At 42.3% G+C, this 21402-nt stretch overlaps 1 protein-coding gene across 5 annotated transcripts in view; it reads right to left on the bottom strand.

Moving 5' to 3' along the window:
* The window catches only part of NAALADL2 (N-acetylated alpha-linked acidic dipeptidase like 2), a 644561-nt gene that overhangs the window by 22785 nt on the left and 600374 nt on the right, over nt 1–21402 (bottom strand). For all 5 annotated transcript variants that reach the window (XM_083504077.1, XM_083504078.1, XM_083504075.1 and 2 more), the window contains 2 exons: nt 19689–19782; nt 12065–12263 (listed from right to left, as the gene is read on the bottom strand). In XM_083504077.1, coding sequence (XP_083360203.1) covers nt 12065–12263; nt 19689–19782 — 293 coding nt within the window. The remainder of the gene's footprint in view (nt 1–12064; nt 12264–19688; nt 19783–21402) is intronic.

Raw genomic sequence — 21402 nt, 5'->3', positions numbered from 1 at the left:
AGGCAGCAGATTAAAAGTGCCCTCGTGAAGCAGGAAGCAAGTCACCCACCAGGGAAATACTAGGGTGGATGCTAATCACTGAAACATCTTCCTTTCCCCCCTTTTTGTTAACATTCATAGCTGGGGGCAGGCTCCAGGCACACCTGCCATCTTCGGTTCACCAGGGTGCCTCTGAAGCTGGCTATAAATCTTTTTAAGAATGAAAAGAGAAAGGAACTCCTTCCTGTTGCAGCCTAAGAAGAATTTTTTTTTGGGGGGGGGCGGCAGATGGAGCAAGTGGGAGCAGGAGAATGGTGAAATACAGCATGAAAGTGGTTGGAGAAACCAGCAGAGGAGAATAGTAGTTAGGGTGGTATAAGGGGACTCTGAAGGGCAGTCCAGGTACCCCTCAAACTGGATAGCATTCTTTTTTTAAAAAAACCCCCCACATATTTTTTATTAAATTTTCATTTTATACTTTATCACATGCCAACAAAATCATAACATCACTTACATCTTTGTTCATCCTGAGCCTCGACTTCTCCCCACCCCCCACTCCCTGGCTTTCATAGGTATATCCTTTCGTCTTAGCATTCCTATCTCACCCGATTTACCTTCCTTTTATCCTTAAATAAACTTACTTCCATATTTGTAAACCGATTCCACATATCAACATTACAAAATATTTTAAGACCAGCCAACGTTTTCAAATGTTTACAATGTTCTTTCGTATATTGCATAAATTTACTCCAGTCCTTTTCAAACAGCTCATTATGCTGGTTTCGGATTTTCCTTGTCAGCTTTGCCAGTTTTGCATATTCAATCACTTTAGTCTGCCCTTCTTCCAAAGTTGGAAGTTCCTGCTGCTTCCATTTCTGTGCTAAAAGTGTCCTCACAGCCGTAGTAGCATACATAAATATAGTTATGCCCTTTTTAGGAATTTCTTCTCCTATTATAACCAGTAAAAACGCCTCTGGTTTTTTTAATAAAAGTATTTTTTAAAGACCTTTTCCAGTTCATGATATATCATGTCCCATAAGGCTTTTATCTTAGTACAAGTCCACCACATATGAAAGAAATCCCCATCCATTTCCTTACATTTTCAACATATCTTATCTTGGGTGGGTAGCATTCTGATATTCTTGAATAGACATGCCATAATTCTTCAGGAATACAGGTAGGGGACACACACAAAGTGCAGTGCTAGGCAAATAAGTCACCTTTCTGAGGCAATGGCACCCACCAGGAAGGTGCTGGACCCAAACCAGGGAGATTCCTGTGTTTGATGAACACAGAGAGAATGATGATGCCTTTGGAGAAAGAGAGAGGGAGGGAGGGAGGGGGAACTTCGATTTTTGAAATACTACCCATATTTGTTAGTGTAAAACTACAGTTTTCCTCAAGTAGATTTCTCCTTACTTTTGGTGAATTATCTCTAGCCACTGCTTTGATATAGGCTTGCTGTTTCTTAGCAGTATATTCCATACCTATCTCCACATAAAACACTGAGTCCCAAGTATTAACGCCGCAAGCCAGGAGGTTGCAGTTCCAAGCAAGTATTGTTCCAAGCCTTGGGAGCTACGATTCACAGTGGGTAAAAATGCACTTAATGCCTTCAAAATTCCAGTGGTAGAACATTTAAAGCAATGCACCTGCAATATTAAAATATCTCCCCTACCCTTCTCCAGTTCAAAGTCTCAAAACACCTCCCAAATCTCAATGTCAGGGCAGTAGCTGCATGGAAGGCAATAATCCAGCAAGAACAGTTCTTCAGTGTGGAGAGAGAATTGGGGAAGGAAGCTCTGTTGGTTGAACAACTGCCTGTCAAGAAGGGAGAAGAACCTAACCACCCTAGGGAGGCAAAACTCATTGTTGAGTCTTACAGGTCAACAATGTAATGTGAAATTCTAGGCTACATCAATGGACTGTAAACCACTTTTTTTGTAAGCCTCTCTTAGGTTTTATTACAATAAAGCAGCATAAAAATGTTTAAAAATAAAATAAGTAAAGGGTGGTATTCAACTAAAGAGCTATGCTAGTGCAACAGCTTAGCTTTGCAATGTGAATTCCCAGCTCCCTCCCACCCCACTCCTACCTAAATCTGCTCTGTGGGTTCCCCCAACTCTCTGGAGAAGATGGGGGGCATAGGGGGGGCATGCTGGTTGAGGAGGAGGTGGGGAATTTGCACTGCACATCTAAAAGTCATTGCACTAACATAATTCCTGAGCTGAATCCTGTTCAAATCATGAGAAACGATGGTATTGCTCCATTCTTTTAGTTGTTTTATTTTTGGAATTGTCTTTTATGTATGAGTTTTCCTATATATATGTTCACATATAGAAAAGCTTCAAAATCAGCCCTCAATGCCGCTGCTTTCTGATGTTCTCTCCCCCGCCCCTGGGATTTTTATTAAAGTTTTCACAATACAATAAAATTGTATCTAGAACCAATGAAGTCAGAAATATCCAACAAGAAAGAAAGGAAGGAAGGAAGGAAGGAAGGAAGGAAGGAAGGAAGGAAGGAAGGAAGGAAGGGAAGGGAAGGGAAGAAATAAAAGAGAGGAGAAAAACAACAGAAATAATAACACATACACACATATAAATCCCTCTATTCTAATTATACCCTAATATTCAATCGATCTAATGTTCAGATTTGCAGAAAATTGGCATTGTGAATAAGTAGCAAGGCGAGAAAAACTCATGGAGAGACAAAACTGGTTTAATTCTCTTTCACATGTCGTTTCATTAAAAATTTGTGGTTCACAAAGAAAGAAGCTGTTTTCACATAAGCATAACGTTTGCCATGAAGAAACTGTTCAGCTTCATTATGGACCTTTCCCTCTCATTCGCCCTCAGCATCTTTTCTGGGTACAAAACCTCTGGGTCATTTCAACTAGGTTATGCTCAATTTCTTCCTTCCTAGGATTTATTAGGCAAGGGCATGATTCAGCATGATTAGTGATAATGAGGAAAGATCAAAACCACAGCAGGAATTTGTAAGAGCATTATCAGATTAGCCGATATTACTCGGGGACTCTGCGCTGAATTTGTTTCTTTGAAGAGCGATGAATATTAAAGTGCAGAACCGAACAGAGTTTTAAATACTAGTGCATCGAAATGGCTGTGTTTATGCCCAGCCTTTAGCAACAGGTGGTTGTTCCCAAACAGAGAATTGAGAGCTGCATCATATGATCAAGGGTCACCAACGTGATGTCTGGGGGCACACAGATGCCCACAAATGCCGTTTTTTGGTAGCCACAGGGTTTCCTCTTCACCCCTCCATTCACTGAAACTAGGCTTCGTGGGAAGAACTATTCTGTTGTAGCCAATAGACTAGCTTGCAGTGTGTGCTTGGTTGTTGGGTTCGTGGGGTCCTACCTCAGTAGGCTTCTTTGCTTTGCATGTGTGCCTAGAGGTCCCCAAAGGGTAGCCACCCCAATGCAAGTATGCAGGGGAAAGACAAGTTACATGCAACTAGCTTAAGGTTACCAGATTTTTTTTCAAAGAATCCGGGGACACTTTTTTTTAAAAGAGAAAAAAGTTATTTAAAAAGTATTTTTTTAAAAAAATTAAGAAGTAATATCTTCTCTTCTGTGGCCTCCTCTGTAGCGCGGCCTTCCTCTGGGCCCTGGCCTTCTCTCTTGGAGCACTAGCCGCTGTGGAGTAGGTTCAGGTGCTCTCTCCTACCTTTTTTCCTCAGCGGCAGCAGCAGCGCAGCAAGGTTGGGGCTGCCCTCTTTTTTCTCCTTCCTCTTTCTCTCTCTTCCTTCTCCTTCTCCTCTCCTTCTCCCTGTGTTGGCTCTGGGGTTTTCCTGGTCCCAGAGCCCCACTGGGCAGTCAGCTGGGTGCTCTCTCTCCCAGCTCAATTTGGGTCACAGTGGGGTAAGCGGTTTCCCTCAGTTGACGCGCCGGGCGTCCCTGGTTCCCCCTCAGCAGTGGTGGCAGCAGCGGCAGTCTCAGCAGCCCGGAGCCAGCCCGGTAGCACAGTCGGCCCTGGCTGGCTTCAGGAGCTGCTCGCTGCCGTGTCACCCACCATTATGCCTCACCAGAACTCCCCATATGATGTGTCTTTTGCCGTTGAACCAACCAAGCAAGTCTGGTAACCATAAACTAGCCTTCACTCAGCCGTGAGTACAGACAAATGCTTAAGTAAGTTTCTAAAGCTGAACGTTATTTGAGCAAGGAGTTGTGAAATATGGATACAACCCAGCCCTCCTTTCTTACAGATATTTAAGGTATCATGCAATTCCCACTTGCCTGGGAGTAAGATCCACTCAACAATGAATTCTCTAGCCATGCAAAAGCCTCTATTGACCCTGTTGTACTCATATGCAGGGCTATTATTATTTTTAGGTGGGGAGAGGCCATTAGGTCTGTGGTCTCCAGCTGAAAGGGGGCCTCAGATTACAACAATTGTTAATTTATTTTGCGATCTGCTAAGTTTTGCCAGAGGAACACAGGTGGTGCTGTGGTCTAAACCACTGAGCCCCTTGGGCTTGCTGATCAGAAGGTCGGCGGTTCGAATCCCTGCGACAGGGTGAGCTCCTGTTGCTCGGTCACAGCTCCTGCCAACCTAGCAGTTCGAAAGCATACCAAAAAGTGCAAGTAGATAAATAGGTACCGCTCTGGCGGGAAGGTAAATGGTGTTTCCGTGCACTACTCTGGTTTTGCCAGAAGCAGCCTAGTCATGCTGGCCACATGACCCAGAAGCTGTACGCCGGCTCCCTCGGCCTGTAAAGCGAGATAAGCGCCGAAACCTCAGAGTCGTCTGCGACTGGACTTAAATGTCATGGGTCCTTTACCTTTACCATTTTTAAGTTTCAACCCTTCTTTTATGCAAGCTGGACCAAAATGTGACTTACCCGCTAAGATAGGAGACCCAAGGAAAGCATTGGTTAAATTAAAAATAGGTCTCACTCTGTTTTTTAATGTCTTGTTTCATGTGTTGTCATTTTAATTCTTATTACGGCTAAGGGCCTGAAAAGCCTGCCCCTCACTGTGTGAGGTTTGAATGCTGAAGATCACTAAGATTCATTCTCTTGTTGGCATGGCTGGAAAGCAACAGAGAATGTATTAAGGCGAACGCTGAGTTACAGGAGGAAAGGCCTTCTGTATTTTTTTTGGTTGCATGCTTGATTTATATCCTGTCCTCCCCTGCATCTTAATGGATCCAAGGCAGGTCCCATTACCTTAAGAGTTGCAGAAGGATAGAGTGTTCTGGCAGGTACACATCAGCATGACAAGAGGCAGCTGTTTTACATTCCCTGTTCTATTAAATCCTACCATGGAAATTTAAAGGCACAGGGGCTCGGGGCTCTGTCTTTCTTTGTACCTTTAAGGAGGGGGCAGGAAAACAGGACAGGCAAGGACATCCCCTGTCATGCAGTTGTTTTAGTTGGGACTTAGGGGGACAGAGGAAGGCAAAAGTGGTGCAGCAAGACTTATGTTAACTTTATGTCTGCTTAATTTACAAGGGTTTGCTTTGTGCCAGCTTCTTGTGCATGGAATTGTTTCATTACCGTTGTTCCCAGGCATTGTGTGTGTATGTAACATGGACCACTTATAAACGCCATCTCCAACTCCTCGAAAGATTCCATCAACGGTGTCGCCGAAAAATTTTACACATCACTTGGGAAGACAGGCGAACTAATATCAGTGTACTGGAAGAAGCAAAGATCACCAGTGTTGAGATTCTTCAACATCAGCTTCATTGGACTGGTCATGTTGTGCGGATGCCTGATGATTGTTTTCCAAAGCAAGTACTCTATTCCGAACTTAAAAATGGAAAGCGTTATGCTGGTGGTCAACAAAAGAGGTTTAAAGACTGTCTCAAGGCAAATCTAAAAAAAAAGTGGTATAAACACTGACAACTGGGAAACACTGGCCTGCGAGCGCTCCAGTTGGAGAACAGCATTTACCAAAGGTGTCATGGGCTTTGAAGGCGCTCGAACTCAGGACCAAAGGGAGAAACGTGCTAGGAGGAAGGCATGCTTGGCAAATCCACACTGTGATCAACTCCCACCCGGAAACCAATGTCCCCACTGTAGAAGGACGTGTGGATCCAGAATTATGGAAGACAATCTTACTCGACTACGAGTGATTGCCAAAGAAGAAGAAGTGTGTGTAAGATGGCGACTGCCACAGAGAAACTGGTGAAGAACATTTAAAGAAGATTCTGCTAAGTGTCCTAATTGTAGGATGATAAGGAAAAGAGAAATATCTGAAACAGTCGGGTAGGGGGATTTTTTTCTGAAAAATGTCAGCTTAGCTTTAGGAGATGTGATGGCAACTGCCCTTAAACCTAGGAGGTCAGTTTGCACTTTGTGAAATTGTTGCACTTTCATGTCACAACAGAGAAGGAACATCCAGTGCACATTAAAACATTAAAACAATAACAACACTTTTGTTTTTCATTTTTCACACATGGGGTTTGTAGGTAATATTTTAGTCACAGAACACAATGTGCCAAATTCCATGAAAAACAGGAGCTTTAACACTACATTTTTGCAGCCTGGAGCTGTTGAAAATGTACACTGAAGCCACAATGGTGGTTTAAAGTAAAGCAATAATGTGTGCAACTGTACCTATTGCTTCTCAGTTTCTTGTTAAGTCAAATGTCATGAGTTTCAGGCATAATTCATAGTGTTAGTACGAAATTATCATGCCCACCCACTTACGCAAATGTCTTAGTCTCTACAAACCAGGAGTAGCCAACATGGTGTGTGTCAGGTGTTGCCGGACTACAATTTTCATCATTTTAACCAGCACAGTCAATGATCAAGGACTATGGGAGCTATAATCCAACAACATCTGGAGGGCACTACATTAACCTCACAGTTGGATTACTGCAATGTGCACTTTGTGGGGCTACCCTTGAGGTTGGTCTAGAGGCTGCAGCTGGTGTAGAATGTGACAGCTAGGTTGACTGTGGGAGCAAACATCTGCCAGCATAAAATACTTTCCTTTCAGAATTTGCACTGGCTGCCTATCTGCCACCTGGCTAAATTCAAGGTGATGGTACTAATGTATAAGACCCTGTACAACTCAGGACCAAGTTACTTGAGAGACTGCCTTATCCCTTACAAACCCAGTCTGTCACTATCGTCTGCAGGAGAACTTCTCCTTCAAGTTCCAAATGTTTCAGGATTCCTACTTTGTGGAATACTATTCTTGTTGAGATACGACACGTGTCTGCCATTATCACTTTCTAGAGACTTGTTCCGAAAGGCTACCTCCATCGGCTGATTTTGTCTCTGCCATAGGTGCCTGTTTTGTTTTGTATTGTTTTTCTTCTTTTTAAATTGTGCATCACTTTAAGAAGCTTGTGAAAGGAGAATAATATGTGACTACTAACAAATGAATTGTAATCATCAACCACCCATACTACATACCTTAGGATGAAATTCTGCACACATCTACCTGAGTGTAAATTGCCTTTAAGTCAATTACATTTGAGTAGACAATCTGAACACTGTTAACATATCTTTAAATCTTCCAGAGGGAAGAAGATGTTCATCTTTCTACCCATTTCTTTCGGTCCATTTGGCTACCTCCATATCCCACCTGCCACGCAGCACACCTGAGTAGTGCGGAGTATGGATGGAGTTGGAAGTATTGGGGAGATGGCCTTTCCTCAGACTTGAGAGTCCATCAAATGCTTGACTTGCCACTTGCAGCCAGCCTAGAATGGGACTGATCAACAGCCACATCATAATTGCCAGGATCAAGGATAACAATGCAACATCAAACAGAATAGTTTAGGAGTGCAGTGATGGCACCAGAGGAAAGTATTTAAGGTCAAATGGTTGGGATTGAGGTGACATGTTTTTCCTTATTTTGCTAATGTACTTCTCTTCTCCTTAATTCACAGACCGAGCATTCTTTTCAGAGTATGCCAGGTCACCTTGTCTCCAGGCAAAGAAACAGTGTCAACCCACAGAAAACCCACACACAGGATCAGGTAAGAAATGTGGCCAAGAATTCTTGGAAGCTCCAGTCTGCCAATATGCCAATGAAAACAGCTAATAAGACTTGGATTCATTTAAGGGAAAAGTAGACCTCAGAAGAACATCCATGGGAAAAAAGTTGGAAATTCATGAGAACATAATAACAACAACATGCACAAAAGGCTAGATGAAACTCACGCCTACCTGAAGCAAGCAAACAAAACAAGTTCCATCAGAGAGACATTCAGCCTGCAAGTCAGGCCTGTGCAGACACCGTTGCAACTGACTTTTGGAAGAGTAGATGTTCTGTTAATTGATTTTGTATTGCTCTAAAGCTTTTATTGGAACAATGCTTTTGTTGTCACTTCGATTTTAAATGTGATGCATTGTGCCCTGGGATCACGTGTTTAAGAAAGAGTGGTTGAATAATGCAATAAATAAATAAAATAGGAGTAGGGTGGATTTGAATGTTTCCAGCTAAACTTTTCCCCTGTTACATTCTTAGGAGATGTAAAGGCAAAATGGCCAAGAGTCGGGGGAAATGTTGGGAAATGTTGATTGTAATTTGGAATACAACATAAACTTATTCTCTCTCTCTCTATATATATATATGGGGTGAAATTCTGGTGCTTTTCTGTTGCACTGTCTTTTAAAATTATTATCACCAGCAAAATACAGTAGCAAACAGAGGCTCTTCTATATTTACGTATTCATTAATTAGTTTAAGATTCCTGTATCGGTTAAACTCCGGTGAACAAGTTAACATTTATTTTCTTACAGAATTATTCACTCTGTTTAACAGAGGCCTGAAAGAGAACTCTAGACGTTCTAGAACTCCTTCTCAATTGCTTCAGAAGCCCCCATTTCCCCCCATTTCCCCAGAGTCCCACTTAGTTTTGCTTAAAGGGATAGTACAGTAAATACAGACATTAGATGTAACAATCACACATCAGCAACGGAGGAGTGAAATGCTAACAAGTAACATATTTCCTAACTGAATTAGAGATTTTTTTTGGGGGGGGGGCGGGATGAGAAACCGAAATTGGCAGATTCATCTGCCTGTTACCTAGACACAGGTTGATTCCCTCAGTAAGAATTAGGCCTCTTGAGCTCTCTCCACACAGTGGTTCAGATGGACAGCCCATATCCACCACAAACTGGGGTGCCCAATTGTGGGTCCAATTTTATGTACCTCCCTTCTGATCAAGGTCAAACATGCCATGACCTTCCTACTGAACATCCGTCACCAGCAGGCATTTTAATTGCACTTCAATTTTATAGATTTAACTGATTTTTTTATTTTTGGTATTTTATCTTTGTAAACCATTTAGAGACTACTGTAGTTAAGCAGCGTATAAACCGTTAAGCTAAATAAATAATTCCAGTGAATTAGCCAAAGGAAGATGAAATAATGTCTTCTGGTCAACACTGATGCAGCAAATCCAGCATTGCACCAAACCAAATCTTCCTTCTTTCTCAAATGGATTTGCTGTCTGAACTAAAAGTGGCAGTTCTATGATGCTGGAAACAGATGATGGCGACTAGGCTTGCTGATGGTGATTGAGAAACAATGCCTACACTTTTGTCAAGCACTGTGACTGAACTGGAGAACATAAGTCCCAATGAATATACAGGAAGCAATCCTCATCCCCCGCCCCCCGCCCCGGAGAATATGTGCTTTATTATGGGCACATATTCTTCCTTCAGAAGGCAGTAAATTACAGTATTTATGGAATCTTAATTATCTAAACACAGTTGGAGCCTGAAGGTCAAGGCTGCAAACTGCATCCTAAATTTCTGTTTACAGATGAAGTCGAGTATTTATTGCAGCACTGTTTGTGCTGCTATAGTTAAAGGTCTGCCAGCGTTTCCATTATAAACCACTATTTCAGAGGTTTATAACTCACTCGTAAATCTCTACTTCGGGCTGAAACACAGTGCAAAACAAGGTCTCTACTGTGGAAGAGAGATTTCTCTCTCCCCCCCCCCACCAATTCTTCCTTGTTTGCTTTACCAAAATTGTTTTGTTTGTTTTTTAAAAAAGGTAAACCCCAATCTGAAATATACAAAATGCACTGCCAACTCTTATTAGACTCAACAGATCACACATTTTGTGTAAATAGAAATGCAGGGCTATTTAGTAAGTTTCCAGAATTACAAGAGAAATAAAACGAAGGGTGTTTTCTCCCATAAATACTTTATGGCCTCTGAAATTATTAAAGAAATGATCTTTTATATATATACAGGGTTTTTCATGATTGTTCATACCACATCATCTCCATAGTTCTTACAACAGGGAAAGGTATATCAGTATTATTATTCCCATGATCAGTATTGTGTACATATTGGTGTTCAGAAACCCTCCCCCATGGCTTCTCTAAGACATACATAGTTTGTGGCTGAATCTCGTTGTTATGTACATGCTGTTAAGGCCAGAATACAGATGACTCAGAAGATCTATAGTTGAATTGTTCCACATTGTATATACATTTAAAACATCTTAAAAGTAGTTGCTGCAAAGGGTTTAAAATAGACTGGGGCAGTGACTCTGGCGGAAAGGTAATTTAATCCACACAGCATTGACTTTCCTGGTGCTGTTTTTATCCCTATTGGGGAAAACAAGACTCCTCTCCATTACATCATGCCCAGGCAGCTGCTATTAAGAGTGACCCATTATACAGCATTTTCCATTTATGAACTCTATGGTATGTTTTACATGTTCCTGCTATGTCTGACATAGAGATATCAGGTGATTGACAGATGGTCCGTACTACAGTGGGTGGACGAGATAATTATCTGGATCCATTTCTCCACCCCTGGTCCTGGGCTCGTTGTTGGAAAAATAAAAATGACAGCCAGGTGAAGGCACTGCCTGGGAGTGCAGACCCCCAACTATACAATCCCCCCACTTCCTGAAAGGCAAAAAAGAAGCAAGGCAATATTTAATCTGGCACAACATATTTATAGAACTATTTATTCCTCAGTAATGGTGATTCACCACAATAGCAAAATGGATCTGCTAAGAAATAGGAGCGCACACACACAAAATGAAGATATGTAAATGTATACGTGTGCTTTTTTAACCATAGGTAAAGGTAAAGGTAAAGGACCCCTGACAGTTAAGTCCAGTCACAGACGACTCTGGGGTTGTGGCGCTCATCTCGCTTTACAGGCCGAGGGAGCTGGTGTTTGTTTGCAGACAGTTTTTCCGGGTCATGTGGCCAGCATGACTAAGCTACTTCTGGTGCAATGGAACACCGAAACCAGAGCAGCGCATGGAAACACCATTTACCTTCCTACCAGAGTGGTACCTATTTATCTACTTGCACTTTTTGGCGTGCTTTCGAACTGCTAGGTTGACAGGAGCTGGGACCGAGCAACGGGAGCTCACCCCATCATGGAGATTTGAACCGCCAACCTTCTGATTGGTAAGCCCAAGAGGGTCAGTGGTTTAAACCCCAGCGCCACCTGCGTCCCTTATGGTTTTTAACCATACAATGGCCAAATGCCCATAATACACACACACACATTTGCGCTTTGTTAATTTGTATTTGTATCCTGCCTTTCCACCTAATGCTGCTCAAAGTGTTTAACAAAGGTAAAATACAAAATCATGTCCTACATATGAGTTGCCTATGTGTATCTGCTGAGGCAAAGCTGCTGGGGAGAATAAAGTGAACATAAGACAATTCTGCAAGCTGGAGATGAGTGCAGTAGCACCTGCAGTTCCCAGAAGAATATTGTATCCGAGAACAGAGGGAAAACACAGCTGTGATGACAAGTAGTATCTATCGACTATTTGGTTAAATCCATCAAGAGAAGCCTTATGTTGCTACAAAAGACTGTCATGAAGCCTTGGGTTTCTTTAGTGGAGTATATCTGCTAGCACTGATGCCACGACAGAAATGTTACAAATTGCATTCTAATCACACCTCTTCCCATGACACAACTTTAATTTCAATTTCATTCCCCCGCCATTTTTTCCCCCTGAAAGGATTATTCGTGTTTAGGAAAACGTGAAAAATGAGCTTTTATCTTGCCTTCTCGCTGAGATACGCAAGCATGGCAAGGCAGCTCTGAAAGCCAAAACAAACAAGATTACCATAGCAGTTGGCGCAAATGAGCGAAAAGAATCTTTTACCTGTAAAATCCTGGAGGGACCTGTGGAACTAAGAAGTTCCTCTCGAGGCTTTGCAAGACGTCGTTCAGCATTCTTACTCGGGTGGGAGCTCTCTCCTTCGGGTCGTTCGCTGGACGCATCTCATCTGACTGGAACAACTGGGCACTCTCCCTCAGGGCGTTGGCCATTGTCAGCAAGCGGTCAAGATTCAGATGTTCATCTGAGAGCAGTAAGAGAAACACACTATGGGTAAAAAGGTGCTGAGGCTGACCGGCAGATCCACGTGCTCACTTGTGGTAGAACACACTTCTGAGTCACACTTAACCACTTGGCTCTGACTGGTGGGCCTTTGCGGTTGCAGTTTATTTGTTGCAAATATTTACACACTGTTTAATGCCTAGTCTTTAAGCAGTGTGCAATAAGATTCCAAATTCAGATAATTGCTTAAAATTAACCATGAAGTCAGAAAAAACCTCACTTGCTGCTGAAATGAAAAGGTCTTGGCCAAGCACCAGAAACTCAACACAGAGGGGACTGTCTCCTGGTGGCTATAAGCCATGCATCTGTGCCCTGGGATGCCACCACAAATGACTCCTCAGTGATAGGCCAGGGCAGGGTTATAAGGAATCAGGCAGTCTTTAAGGTATCCTAGACTCAAGTTGTTAAGCGCCTTGTAAATTAACATGAATCAGAACCTGACGTCTGCCTACTGTTGGGTTAAAGGACAGTTACCCCTTCCCCTCCCAGTGATAAACTAAGTGTGAAACATTTACTCATACCATAGCTACCCCTGTTTCACTCTAGCAAGCGAGGCAGCTTGAGTACATGAATGCTTCAGGGCAGAAGCATAATTTACAAGCGTTAAAAATCCACTGGTGCCCATTATGGAAAGCAATTGGTTACGCAGAGAAATGTTACTGCATTCAATCCAAGTCTGGAGAATAAATATCCATCCGGCATAACATGACTTTGAATAAAATCCAGTTACATGCAGCCTGTGCAATGAAAAACCTGCCGTATAATTCAGCAATCAGCGGTATGCATCTCCCAAGCTCCCTTTTTCTGGTGCCTCCAATTGTATTTATTTAACAACTTAAAATAACCAGATGAGATCATTCATCCTGATTCAAGCTGGGGAGGGCTGCATAACGAATTGGAAATGCAGGATAATAAAAGTGTTGCTGTTTCCCCTTGAGTGAGATAACATTTGTAATTTTCCCTCCTTAGGAGTGGTGTCGAAAGATGTTTAAGATAAAACTAGCAAGCACTTCCGAATAGCACAGCCTACCAGTTGCAACCACTGTGTTTATCCAAGGGATAAATCACACGTGTCGCTGTCACTTCAAGGCAGCCATGTCCAGTGTGATATGATAATAGGAATGCAACTGCACTTAAAATAATACTATTTATATCCAGAGGTGAACATAGCCGTAGGCTTGCTAACATCTTTGAAAGCCACTACTCAAGAACAATTCATATAGCTAGACTGCTAAGCGACTTGACCGATATTCTGGTATGCAAACCATTAATTTAAGAATGGCAATCCTGGAAAGGGGAAATTTAAAAAATTCTATATTCTGGTCAGCTGCCAATTTGATGCCAGACTAAGTTCAAGGACCTGGTCCTGGTGCACAAAGCCATAGACTGCTTGAGACGAGGACACCTGAATAATCATTTAACCTACTGAGATGCTCCACTGACCACTGTGTGGTACAGGAGAGGAACTCCTACAGGTACCACCCCATTGGGAAGCCCATTCTGCACTATGTAGGAATCAAGCATTTAGCATGGCTAGGGCTGACATATGCCCGGAATTTCCTGGATATTCAGCCAGGTTTCAGCCGTCGGAAACAGCACCTGGGCAGAAAACCACTTAGATGTGGCAACCCATATCGGAAGTGTAGGTTTTGGTGAATTTCCTTAAAAATAGCTCAAAGACTTTGGCCAAAAATCTGTTGTGTCCGGATTTTCACTTTTTGAAATATGGCAACCCCAAGCATGGCAGCACCCACCTTTTGATACCTATCAGATAGGTGCCATCTTTGTTGTCTTTTCAGGAGCACTTAAAGACCATCCTTTCCCAAAGTGTCTTTCAACTCATGATCATTATCCTAGTCTGTATTTGCATTGGGCTTGGGGTTGTTTTTATACATTTTTTGCTTATTATTGTTAATTAAAAATTGATTGATTAACAATGGATTGCTAATATAGAGGGTTAGTATTTTCAGTGTCCTGTCCCAAGACATTTTGTTCCCTGAGGTGAAGGGCAAGATGGCACCTTCTCCTCCCCATTCCATTTACAAAGAGGAGCAGGTAGTGCTGTGGTCTAAACCACTGAGCCTTTTGGGCTTGCTGATCGGAAGGTTGGTAGTTTGAATCCCTGCAACAGGGTGAGCTCCCGTTGCTCTGTCAAAGCTTCTGCCAACCTAGCAGTTCAAAAGCACATCAGTGCAAGTAGATAAATAGGTACTGCTGTGGCGGGAAGGTAAACAGTGTTTCTATAAGCTCTGGCACTCGTCACGGTGTCCCACTATGCCAGAAGCAGTTTAGTCATGCTGGCCACATGACCCGGAAAGCTGTCTGTGGACAAGCACCAGCTCCCTCAGCCTGAAAGCAAGATGAGCACCGCAACCCCATGGTCGCTTTTGACTGGACTTAATCTTTTACCTATTACCTTATTCCATTTACAGAATCTGAACAGAGTGGCAGCTGACTCTTCCTTCCACAGAGGTGACAGGACAACATCATCCACACTTCTGGAAGGCAGTAAGTGGGTTTGTGGGGGGCACAGAGCAGGGCTATTTTAGGAAACTGTTTGCAGCAGGTGGGTACTGCAAATGTCTGTCACCTGAGGAAGCTGTCTCACACATCCTAATGGTCCCACACACACCATTTGCCATTGCTGTTTGATACGATAGGCATTGCAAATTCAACACAGAATTCATTGCTTTAAAAACAACACGAAATCGTCTCAATACTGAAATGCTTCAGAAGTTCAGAGCAGAATAAATAAATGAAGGCATCCATGAAAGCCAATTAACATTGTCTTGGGTGTTGAATTTGGGTGCAGGAACTGTTTAAACATTAATACCCAACCTCCTGAGACTCCTAAGCAGCTGCATAGAATAGGTGGGTGGGTGGCTGGTTCTAGATTTGCTTGTAGGGATGAGCAAATCAGCCTATTTTTGGTCTTTCTCTGTTTCACATTTTTCAAATATTAAATTCTGTCCTCTGCATTTCCAATTCTGTCTGCAAATTCATTTCAAAAAGTCCTTGGACAGCCCACCAGCATTTTGCTACAAATAACTCCCGATAACCACATTTTTGTAAGTGACTTCTTCCTAACATTCACATTTTTTCAAAGCAGTTTTTCTGACTATGATGCAATTTTCACCACTAAATGCATTTTAGGCCCACTTTCACCTAGTATATACATTTTTGTACATGTTACTTGGCTGGAGAACCACACCATAAAATTCAAAATAGAGCAAATTAGGAAGGATGGCTGTAATTGGTTAACATGTTGTTTCAGAAAGTTTAGATTAGATAGACCTGCCTTTAAAGGTGAACTGAATCCCTATCTGCTGCTGGAAGACAGCAGACTCCGCTATTCCTTTGCGGATTGGTTGTAGCTCAGCAGTAGAGCACATGATTTGAATGCAAAAGATCTCACATTCAATTCCTTACATCTCTAGGAAAGGTGGAAGGAAAGGATAGGAAAAATTTCTGTCTGAGACCTCTGGAAAGCTACTTCCAGTCAATGTAGGCAATTCACTGACCCCATATCAGGCAATTTCATATATCCCTTGGAACTCATGTTCATAAATTCCACCAGAGGAGGGAGATGCATGATTCAGTCTTGGGTTTGGGATAGAGACACAACATCCCATGCAGGAAATCACTGTCATTCAAAAGTACCTGCCAAACAGCTGTAATTTTTTTAAAGTATACAACAGTGCTTGTTGATTTAATCTGGCATTTTCCTTGTTGTTGTTGTTGTTGTTGTTGTTGTTGTTGTTGTTGTTTAGTCGTTTAGTCGTGTCCTATCTTCCACTGCCTCCCGCAGTTTGGTCAGACTCATGTTTGTAGCTTCGAGAACGCTGTCCAACCATCTTGTCCTCTGTCGTCCCCTTCTTCTTGTGCCCTCAATCTTTCCCAACATCAGGGTCTTTTCCAGGGAGTCTTCTCTTCTCATGAGGTGGCCAAAGTATTGGAGCCTCAGCTTCAGGATCTGTCCTTCCAGTGAGCACTCAGGGCTGATTTCCTTAAGAATGGATACATTTGATCTTCTTGCAGTCCATGGGACTCTCAAGAGTCTCCTCCAGCACCATAATTCAAAAGTATCAATTCTTCGGTGATCAGCCTTCTTTATGGTCCAGCTCTCACTTCCATACATCACTACTGGGAAAACTATGGCTTTAACTACACGGACCTTTGTTGGTAAGGTGATGTCTCTGGCATTTTCCTTAGCTTTGGTTAATTCATTAGTTTCAGTCACTTCACTTCAAGGAAAGGAGGATTATTTTCATGGCACTAATACTAGTAAGATAAGCTTTCTCATTTCTGTTAACTTTGCAATTTTGTTTAATGAAATTCCCCGCAGCTCCTCTGTCTCTAAGATCAGTTTCATTACACCGTCCACTTCTTTGTCTGATCTCATAAAGCTAAGGTTTGTAAAGTTGTCACGAGGGTTCGCTGCTCTTGCATTTATGCAGCCCAAGGCATACATTTATTGCAGCTACTGGATTAGTCAGGTTTCAAGGTGGAAACCGTAGGGCAGGGGTGGGGAAAGTTTCTGAGCCCAAGGGCCACCTTCCTTCCTGGGGAACCTCCTGGGGGCCGCACACCCATAGCGGGTGGAGCCAAGGGGGCAATAGATAACAGAATCATAGAGTTGGAAGGCACCCTGAGGATCATCTAGTCCAACCCCCTGCAATGCGGGAATATGCAGCTGTCCCACACGGGGATCGAACCTGCAACCCTGTGACTCTTACCTTTGTACAGCAGGCTGCATTCTAGCCATGCGCAAGTCAGAGCTCTTTACTCTCACTCCTGCACACAGACATCTTTCCACTGTCCATCCAGACAAGTTAGAGGCATTGTCCCAGTTCAAGGATAGCTCAGTTGGTAGAGTGTAAGGCCCTTAATCTGAGGGTTGTGGGTTCAAGCCCCATGTTGGGCGAAAGAGTCCTGTATTACAGGGGGTGGACTAGATTATGCTAATGGTCCCTTCCAACCCTACAGTTCTATGATTCCAGCTAGGCAAAAGCAATTCAGGAAGTTGTGAAGCAGGCCTGCAGAGAGGGTGTGGCCTGTTAGTATTATTTGGTAGTATTGGGGAGAAGGTATGGCCCAGAGAGAGTCCCAGGGAACAGATAGAGAGGCCTGGGGTGGTTGCAATTGGCCACCATGCTTGGGATTCCTGCTCTAGGAGCAAGGTTGACCCTCCCAAACACTGAAGGAGCAAAGCTGCTGCACATATTGTAGGTGCCAGTGGCCAGCTGTGTTATTTCCTAGAGCCTGGGTCTCTCTATTTGCCTTCCCGGAGGCGGAACTGTCTTCTTTTTTCCCTCCCTCTCATCCAAACACACAGATCAAGGTCATTCATTTCTAACACAGAGCTTTCAAGAACCGGCTGATAAATCAACTCGAGCAACTTATTCGGCATTAAATTATCCCGCTTCCTAGTGGCTGCAAGGAGAGAGGCGAGCCGGAGTGATCTGCTGCCAACGTGAACTGCGGCAATAAATAAGCAAGATGGCCAGTCTTCAAACCAAAGAGCCACAGGGGTTCAGTGCTCTTTCCCCTTTCCCTTTCCTCCATTTGTGGTTGCCCTACAAGGAGCTGGGGAGAAACACCCTTGCAGTTTAGCCCTAAAATGGTATTTATCCTTGATTGTGATTTAAATACTGGTCACTGGTGTGACTTCTATTAAAAATTATACACAATTCTATTGTGTTGTCTCAACACAATGTAAGATCCACTGACTTCACTGGAACTTACTCCTAAGTAAATGTGTAGCATTTATTATTATATAGTTTATAGTTTAGAAAATATTTATTGTAACTGTTGAGTGGATTTCTGTTTAATTTTTATATTATTATTATATATTATTATTTTATACTATCCTAATGATTGTTGAATGTTACTTTTTTGATGTAAGTTGCTTATTTTAAAGCTGGGGAGGGCGGGATACAAATAATGTATTATTATTATTATTATTATTATTATTATTATTATTATTATTATTATTATTTATTATTATTATTATTATTGCAAGTTTGGTCATAGTTGTTTCCATGTGCCCTCCTACGATTCCTGCTCCAAATTCATAGAATCACGAATTTATATGCTATATGCCAGTCTTTAATACAATTCACTTATCTTATTATGTCTATTTTCTGCTTGTTCTTTTTCTATGCAGTCATTGCTTGGTCTTTACATGTTGGGAACCTCTTCCTAACTTTAAAAAGGAGAAGTTTCCCTTTTTTAAGGATAAGAAGAGGGCTTCACATTCCTCTGTTTTTTCTGATCCCCAGGCTGGGCTAAGAAGAAATATTCCTCTTCCTCTACACTAGCATTGCCCCCAGGAAGCTAAAACTCCACTTCTCTCTCTCTCTCTCTCTCTCTCTCTCTCTCTCTCTCTCTCTCTCTCTGTGTGTGTGTGTGTGTGTGACAGAGAGAGAGAGAGAGAGAGAGAGAGAGAGAGAGAGAGAGAGAGCCTGCTGCTGAGTCTGCTCCTCACCTTCTGCTGGCATATAGCTCTTGAAGAAGTAGCCAACCCTCAATGTGGTCCCCAGGCCAAAAAATATAGTCAATCCTGATGCATAGGACTGCTCAGTGCCAGATTTATGTATAAACTAAACAAGCTATAGATTAGGGCCCCAGCCTCTTGGGGGGGGGGGCAAAGGAATTAAAGGGGGGAAAACCTGGATGTACATTTCCAAAATATAAGATAAAAACAAATGCAATAAAGCCTACATACAGCAACAGTGTTTTGTGTTGTGTAGGCTCCTATGATGTAAGTAATGGGCCCCGCCTGCTAGCCTGCTCCCTAAAATATCACTGGTTTGCTCATTTCTATATATAGGGTGCCTACATTCTGCATGGACGTTTTGCATGACAATATGTGCAAATGGCTTTAGATACCTATTAGGTCCATAAATTAGCATATAGCATATATTCAACACAAATATATATATACACATATATTCAATAAATGTTGACAAAGGACAGCTGGACATATAAAGGGCCCCATTACCTCCAGTAGCTTAGGGCCTCATCAAACCTAAATCCGGCCCTGGGAGCGCTGCTGTAATTTATAACACACAAATGCCTACACACTTTATTGGCTTACATGTTATACCCCACTTTTCTTGCAACATGGAGCCAAAGGACCCTACATGGGATTCCTCAAGCAGTCACCCACCTAGACACTGATCACACCCAGACCTGCTGAGCAGCCATCAAATTCCTTCAGGCCATATCCTGGGTATGCATACAACACACACACAAAATTGGTCCAATGAAATAGGCACATACTGTTTGTTTACAGTGATGAAAAGCAAATGCTCATCATCAAAAAGCAAAGGGATATAAAAAAAGAGACATTCACCAAGAATCCTTGGACCATGGAAGAAATTACCTCTAAAGCTCTTCTGAACTTCTAATGCAATATCCAGGGCATTAAAGGGCAGTACTGGGTTGTTGGCAATTTGCAAAATTACTTCGCCTGTCAGCTGGAAGGAAAAAAGAAAAGAGAGAAATAAATAAATAAATAAATAAATAAATGGAGATCAAATAAATTTTAATGCATTTTATGCCTAATAAAAAATGTCTATTCCGTATCGGTCTCTACAGCCACAGCAGGCGCCGGAACTCGCCGACGGTTTGACTTCACATCCAAAGTTGCATTCCTCCATTGTCTTTCGAAACAGACAAATGCCAACGGTGTTATACCTAAGCACAGTATTCTGATCCATAGTTCACCATATGTTTCAATGCACACAATCAGGCCTCTTGCGCAAGCAGTCTTCTCCATTCATTTCAATGGCGGAAGTGGCATGGTATGAGCAAAATCATGTGTGTTTCACATAACCCCCTCTCTATCAAAATGAGCATCTTGATTTATAAGATCTCTTACCCGCCCTTCATCATAAAGTTCAGGATCTGGCTAAAACAATATATTATGCAATCATAAGCACAGACGAAACTGTTCCAACCGAAACAGAGCAGTATATATTTGACAGGAGAGACGGAGCCCACAAAACAAAATATAGCCATACCTCGCGTTACAGACACTTCAGGTTGTGTGTTTTCAGGTTGCCCATTGCGCCAAACCCGGAAGTACCGGAACAAGTTACTTCCGGGTTTTGGCGCTCGCACATGCGCAGAAGCACTAAATCACACTTTGCGCATGCACAGAAGAGCTGAATCACAGCCGACGCATGCACAGACATGTCACACGGATCATGATCGCAACCCGTGTCCACTGTACCTTACCTGCATCTTCAGAATATGACAAAAGATGTACACACACAGTGGTATGTGGAGGAAGTTCCACAATTTATGGGCTGCCATTCTTTTTTGTACTTCTGAGGCCCCTATGCAGATCTTGACATCCCAGAGCACAGCAGATTACTCATGTTCACAGAGAATAATTGGATCAGGGGGAATGTCTGATTTAGAACAGTGGCCTTCAACTTGACCAGTTCCAAAATCCACCATTAATTCCAGCCTGATATATAGTATCACTTTCAGTGTTCTCACTTATCATTTTTTTTCAACCTAAACTATTTGCCTTTACTTACTGCCATTAGGGCTGTCAACCGTGTGAAGGGTTTGCCCTTGATTAATGTTCTGTCTTTTCACCGACTAATCAATTAACTTTAAATGCATTTTGCATATTACCCAAAGGCACTGCAAGGTAAGATATTTCACCACTTAATAAACAAAAGCTCCACCACCCAAGAATAGAAAGAGTGGGCAGCATTAACATATGAATGTGCTTTTTATTATTATTCTATATTACATTAATACATTGGAACTGCAACATAAAGAATATTGCATTAATAGTTGCTCTCACTGATTACAATGGGCTTCTGCCAATTCATCAACCTCATGTAGTTGACTAAATCTATCAACAAACTGATTCCACACGAACATCTGCCTTTATTTTTCTCTTACCTTCCTTCTCTCAGTCTTTCTTTCAACAATATAGTTGCTACATCCTTCACAGGCTGCAGCTTCTAGAGGAAGCCCTACATATGAAGTTCAGGCATCAGGTTTAAAAATCAGGGAAGGTTGCCCAGGCCTTTTAAACTTGACTCATTATTTTAATAACTCCAGATTTGGGGATT

The sequence above is a fragment of the Podarcis liolepis genome, assembly GCF_965112155.1.
Source record: "Podarcis liolepis genome assembly, chromosome: 5".
Classification (NCBI taxonomy): domain Eukaryota; kingdom Metazoa; phylum Chordata; class Lepidosauria; order Squamata; family Lacertidae; genus Podarcis; species Podarcis liolepis.
The sequence above is the reverse complement of the archived record's forward strand: the minus strand, read 5'-3'. Positions and strand labels throughout refer to the sequence as shown.